The sequence below is a fragment of the Numenius arquata genome, chromosome 29, assembly GCF_964106895.1.
Source record: "Numenius arquata chromosome 29, bNumArq3.hap1.1, whole genome shotgun sequence".
NCBI lineage: Eukaryota > Metazoa > Chordata > Aves > Charadriiformes > Scolopacidae > Numenius > Numenius arquata.
The window spans coordinates 682555-688790 of NC_133604.1; the positions used below are offsets into that span (position 1 = coordinate 682555).

General features: G+C 48.8%; 1 protein-coding gene across 1 annotated transcript; it reads right to left on the minus strand.

Annotated features, from left to right (window-relative positions):
* Positions 1-398: 398 nt before the first annotated feature.
* Positions 399-4869, minus strand: LOC141476249 (keratin, type II cytoskeletal 75-like). Its single transcript, XM_074164884.1, has 9 exons — positions 4366-4869; positions 3134-3348; positions 2510-2570; positions 2217-2312; positions 1798-1962; positions 1466-1591; positions 1015-1235; positions 704-735; positions 399-595 (listed from the first exon to the last, which is right to left on the minus strand). Exons 1-9 carry the CDS (start codon positions 4867-4869, stop codon positions 399-401), a joined length of 1617 nt encoding a protein of 538 aa, XP_074020985.1.
* Between the last annotated feature and the right edge of the window lie 1367 nt (positions 4870-6236).

Here is a 6236-nt window from a genome sequence, read left to right on the forward strand (position 1 = left end):
CTGCATTTGCATTTGCTGTTCCATGCCTTTTAATTAAAAGGTCCACACAATAGAATAAATTACATGTGCATTTTTATTAGACAAACACCAGAAAGTAAAGAGAGACAAACAGTCATGGGACACATTTTATATACAAAATCCGGCCAAAAAAAAAAATGCTGAGCTGTAACAAGCCAAGTTGCAAATTTAAACCAGCTGGAGACTGGCGTTCCGTGGCAGAGCCCGACACAAGGCGATGCTGGACAACACAGCTGGGCAAGACCTCCTCGAGTGAGGCTCCTGGGCGACAAGACATAGGCTTTAGGTGGCCCTCATTCTGCTGACCCCAACTACGCTTTACTAAAAGACCAGTGTGAAGATGTTTTTCTGGCGAGTGGAGGTGTCTGAAAGGAAGACTTTTAGCTTCTGTAACTTCTTCTGGTGGAGGAGGTGGAGACGAACTTCACGCTGGAGCTGCTGCCGCCTCCGAGGGTGGTGCTGCTCATCCCGGGACCACTTCCACAGCTGAAGCTGTTCCCCAGGTTGCAGATTCCCCCTCCCATGCTGAGGTTGCTCCCTCCTCCGTATCCCGTCCCCACAGTCGTTCTGGTCACGGCTGCAAGAGGGAGAAGGAAAAGCTTTCAGTTTCTCTGGGCATTGGCTTCTCGGTGCAGAGACACGCTCATGCTTAGATCAGGTCATTGCATATATTTGAGAGACTTACAGATATTCACTGGGACGCCATCTCCAGCCAGCCTGTTAGGGGACAGAACACAGCAAGGTAAGAAGATAAGAAATCTGTTGATAATGGGGGTGAAAAAACAGGGTACATTTCCTAGACAATTTCTGGGGAGAAAAATAAAAAATTTAGTGTAGCTCAGGGACGCTTCCCACAATTTGATTTCCATTAGGAAGGACAACCTTCCCTCCCCGTGGCCCCTAATGCCCTGTTTAGTGTTTCTGAAACGCTGAGTATCTCCAGCCTACGTTGCTTTGCTCCTCCAAAATCAGGATGAGGTTGTGTCTCCCACCCACCTGCACTCCTCGCCCTCCAGCAGCTTCCTGTAGGTCGCAATCTCGATGTCCAGGGCCAGCTTGACGTTCATCAGCTCCTGGTACTCGCGGAGCTGCCGGGCCAGGTCGGCCTTGGCTTGTTGTAGAGCATCTTCCAGCTCGGCCAGTTTGGCTTTGGCATCTTTGAGGGCCAGCTCCCCGCGCTCCTCAGCGTCCGCGATGGCCGCTTTCAGATTTGCGCACTGCAGAAGAGAACCCCCCCAGTCAAATTCCCCAGAAAGGACCCGGACTTGTTCTTTGTCTACCCTGAAACGACAAGGTCTTACTCCAGCTCCATCAGCTTCACCAGTTTTAGTGACAGTTCTGGTCAAACTGAGCAGAACTTGCCTAGGTTGCCTCTGATGTTTCCCTTCCTCTCCTTTGCAAGTCAGGGGGTAAATTGGTTAAGAATGTGGGTTTTGCCGCTTTTTACCTGTTTCTTCACGCTGTCAATCTCAGAGCGCAGGCGCTGGACGTGGCGGTTGAGCTCGGAGATTTCCTGCTTGGTGTTGCGGAGGTCGTCCCCGTGCCGGCCGGCTGTAGCCTGAAGCTCCTCATACTGTCACAGGGAGAGGAACAACCAGTCAAGGTAAAATCCATCATTTTTGGAGTAACAAGGGTGTTAAAAGCATGAGTCCCTCCTCGAGCCCAGACTAGCTGCTGTGCAGGAGGGAATATGTGAGAAGGCTTTCTTGGAAGAGTCAGACTTTATCTGTTTAAGACAAGATGTGAAGATAACGGCACGGAAACCCCCAGTTTCTTCACCTTGGTTTGGTACCAGGACTCAGCCTCAGCGCGGCTGCGGTTGGCGATGTCCTCGTACTGCGCCTTCACCTCGGCGATAATCCCATCCAGGTCCAGGTTGCGGTTGTTGTCCATGGTGAGGACAACGGAGGTGTCGGAGATCTGGGTCTGCATCTGAGAGAGCTCCTGCAAAAGCACACGGGGGGAAATTCGATGAGCTCATCCACCCGGGAGATGCCGTTTCATCCCGACAGAGGAGCGAGCAGACCTGGGAGAGGCTGCAGATCCTTATCTGAACAGCTAAGACAGTTGGTGTAACACTAAAGAGGTGAAGGATTTAGCATCTCCCGGGGGAAGAAATTATTTCTGAGGAAGGGAGGGAGGCAGGGAAGCTCTTAACCGAGGGGTGAAGTCTCTTGGGGGGTGGGGGTTGCACTCACCGCTTCGTAGAGGGCTCTCAGGAAATTAATTTCTTCAGTCAACGCATCTACCTTGGCTTGTAGTTCCACCTTGTTCATGTAGGAAGCATCTACATCCTGGAGGATGAGAGATTTAAGTAACGTGTTTTAAACTCTTATTAGCAAGTCAGGAACAGGCGTATTTCTGCAATAGCAGTCCGGGGAAGAAACGGTAAAAAAAAGCTTTTGGAATATGAATGGGTGGATTTGTGAATGAACAGGGCATTAGAGCCTTAGAGGTAATCGTCAGGCGGGATTCTGGAGTTTGCTCTCACCTTCTTGAGTGTCACAAATTCATTCTCCGCCACCGTGCGCCTGTTGATTTCATCTTCGTACCTAAAGGAGGGAGGCAGAAGGAGCATTTGTTTAGGCAAGTAACAGACGGAGGTGATTTTAGTTTACTGGAATGAACTTCCTCAAGAGCATTTTGCATACAATGTTCTTTTCCCCTTCAGAGCATCTGAATAAGAGACCACGAGCGTGTTCCTGGGCTAAACCAGTTAAAACAAGTACATCAAAAAAATGTTAAATAATCTATTCTTTTTTTTTTTTTTTCCCCTATTTCTGGCCATTAGTCATACTCCTCCTGCCTCTCTTAAGCAAATGAAGCATGTTGTCCTGAAACTCACAGACCTACCATGTAATTTTAGTTTTTTTCTCTCTCAGTAGGTAACTTAGTTCCTAAGTCTTTGACCATATTCCAAATTATTCCCTAAATGTTTGTGTATTTGGATCTGTTACTCCGTTACTGTTTATCTCCAGAAAATGTCACAACCTTCACTGTGGGGAATTCCTGTTTCCCGGACTCTCCCGGATCCCCCAGTTGGCTTAAGGATGGTGAACGGAGCAAATACCTTCCCCAGGTAAGCAAAACCCCTCACTCTGCTTCTTCTACTTACTTCTTCTTGAAATCCTCCACCATGTACTGGGTGTTGACGAGCTCTCCCTCCAGCCTGCCCTTGTCGCTCAGCAAACTGTTGAGCTGCATCCGCAGGTTGTTGATGTAAGTGTCAAAAAGCGGCTCCAGGTTGTTCCTAACTGTTTTCATCCCCTGCTCCTGGAGCAGGCTCCACTTGGTTTCCAGCACTTTGTTTTGTTGCTCAAGGAACCGGACCTGCAAGTACAAATGTCCTGAAGATGTTTGGAGAGAACAGAGGTTCCTGGAGAACTTTCCTTGCAAATCTCAGTCCCAGCTGAGGTGGTGAAAGGCTCTTTCCAGGTGGTTTTTGGAGCCAGAGTCTCATCTGGTAGAAGGAAGAATTTGCTGCTTGACTGCAGGGACCCTGCTTATTATTTCAAACAGACTCTGGAATGGTTACTGGTTTTCTTGCACTTTGCATCGCTTTGCTAAATCAAGACAATGTACATGCATTTTGGGTGAAAAGTGGTTGCAAAAACCAGAGAAGTGCAAAACAGGGTTTGCACCCTTACTAAGAAAACAACAGTAAAGAGCCATTTCTCCTTCCCTTCAGTGTAGCTCCCCCACCCCACGAAAACTGTCCAAAATAGTGTAGCATTTTCCTTGAAACTGAAGAGGAGCTGCTCGACCGGAACAGAAATCAAGCAGATGCTCCTGTACCTCCAATGCAGTTAACAAGGAAATGGAGTGAGCAGTTTCGGGAGATTTTGCTATTTTGAGCCAACAGTCCAAACACGCTGGAACTGTTACAGGTATAAATTTAAATGCCTTTGAGGAAATTCAAGCAAGGAATTCAAGCTAACTTCTCCCTAGTGCCACTTTGCGTGGCTCCTTTCTTGGTCATTTTAGATGGGTTGCTTGTATCTCACCTTCACCCTCTAAAAACCTGTTACCGAGGCTCCTATAATGCTCAGTGGAGAGAGCCCAACATCTCGAGAAGGATGGGATTGTCTTTTAGAGCTTTCTCTCTCTCCACTGCCTGTGAGATGTCAAGCAGCAAATGAAGACGACCTTGAATACTGGATGATTAATTCATAGCAACCACTATGCAGCAGGTACCGTTCCCTGGAGTTTCCAGGGACTGGGCATCTTCCAGTCTCATTCCTCACTTCTATTCCTTCTTGATCAACTTATTTGCTCATAAAGCACCTAAGAAAAGAGTCCCCATCAAAAAAAGTCAGGACAAGGTATTTAGGGAAGGTCATGTCTCACCTTGTCAATGAAGGAGGCAAATTTGTTGTTGAGGGTTTTGATTTGTTCCTTCTCCTCCTTCCGGATCCTTTGGATGCTGGGGTCAATCTCCAGGTTAAGAGGTTTCAGAAGGCTCTGGTTGACTGAGACTTCGTGGATGCCCCCAGCAGGAAATCCAGGGCCACCCATGCCACCACCAAATGCCCCGTATCCATAGCCAAGGTTAGCTGGCATGCCAAAGCCACCACCATACACGCTACCAGCGCCACCACCGAAACCTGCAGATCCATAGAAGCTACCACCCCTTCCAGCCACAGAGATCCTCTTGCATCCACCAACATTGTAGAGGCTTTTGCTTCCAAAACCACCACCAACCCTGGCAAAGCCACTGCCAGCGTTGCAGCTTCCGACCCGGGTGACGGAGCGTGAGCTGAAGCTGGTGCGGCACGTGTTCGGGACGACGGCCGAAGCGGCGCTGAAGCCACTTCTTCCCCTCTGGATCCTCACGGTGGACTGGCGAGACATCGCTGGCTTTTGGATTGGGATGGATGCTACAGCGAGAAGAAAGGAGCAAAGGTGCTGGCCTGGAGCAAGGAGTAGGAGGGAAAGAAGAGGGATGAACCTGTGCTCTCCACGGGCTCAAGAGAGCCCTTTTATGCATTTATGAGACTGGGATGGGTTTGATGAGGTGGATCGTCTTTCTGATTAATTAGGCTTGGCATGTCCAACAGCATTCTGGAGAGCGAACTCACTCCGCACACACGCCCTTCTGAAATAATATAGCCAGGTTGTGAGCTGGTATTGTTTGGGAATAACTGTCGCCTTCTGCCGGCTTTGTAGCCAGCCGGGCTCTTGGCCATATCAAAGCCTTGGAAAGTTGCGATGAGTCACGTTTGGGCAGAGGGAGGAAAACACCGTTCGGAGTGCCTGTCACTCAACACCTCTCCCGGCTGAAAACTTCATCCCCGGGGATCACTTTCGCCCCTTGTCCGTTCGCAGGCGGGTCCGGGGGAGTTACGGTCCCTTCTGCTTTAGGGCAGGGACCCGCGTGGGGCAGAGCCGTGTTTCTCAGTGGGTCCTGCAGTGAATTGGTCTGTCCTGGAGTTTTGTGATTCGCACTCCACCATCCCCTCTGCCCCACCACAGTGCCTCTGCAGAAATATTTTCGTCTCCATCCCTATAAAAGCCCAGATTTCTTCTGAAAATCCTGCTTCTTCCACTGAAAAAATGATAACACAGGAATGAAAATGAAACGTTTTCACAAGGTTTTTTTTATTCCTGTGTGGGTTTCCATAGCTCTATCACAAATAGCTGTGCTCCTACCTCGGCTTGGAAGGTTTGAGCCTCGGTATTTCAACAGGAGGGAAACAAACAAACAAACAAAAAACAAAATAGAAAAAAAAAAAAAGAGAGGAGGAAAGATTGTGGGAATGGGAACTGCTTTGAATCCAGTAGCTCTATGGAAATGGAGTGCTCTGGGGCTGTTCCCAACTCCCGGTTTATAAACACGACGTAGTTTCCCAACCATTTAATCAGCTCTTTCAGCGCTGCACCTCTGACAGTGTGCCTGCCTGAATCCACCAAGGAAGGATTCCCTCTGCCCAGATCCATGGAAATCTGGACACAGTAGGATAAGCTGGATCTTCCTCAACCCCAGGTACCCCCGCAGCCCGTTGCTTTGCATGTAGCAGTGCAGGCAGTTTGAATAACAAGGCAAATAGGAAAAAAATATGAAAAATAATTCATCTGGAGCGATAGCAAATGTTTCTGGCCCTCGCTGCCTTTCGGCTTGTTCAGGAAAAGATGATTCATACATAATTTATTTATAGAAGAGGGTGAACTTGCAAATGCATCCCCCCCGCAAAGAGCTTCCTCCCGTGTTGTCTGAGGCC

Excerpts from the sequence above, each read along its gene's own strand:
- LOC141476249 (XM_074164884.1), bottom strand. The coding sequence starts at position 4,869 with ATGTCTCGCCAGTCCACCGTGAGGATCCAGAGGGGAAGAAGTGGCTTC. Across the intron at positions 3,349-4,365 it reads TTGCCTCCTTCATTGACAAG|GTCCGGTTCCTTGAGCAACA; the intron begins GTGAGACATGAC and ends TTGTACTTGCAG. Across the intron at positions 2,313-2,509 it reads AATTTGTGACACTCAAGAAG|GATGTAGATGCTTCCTACAT; the intron begins GTGAGAGCAAAC and ends CTCATCCTCCAG.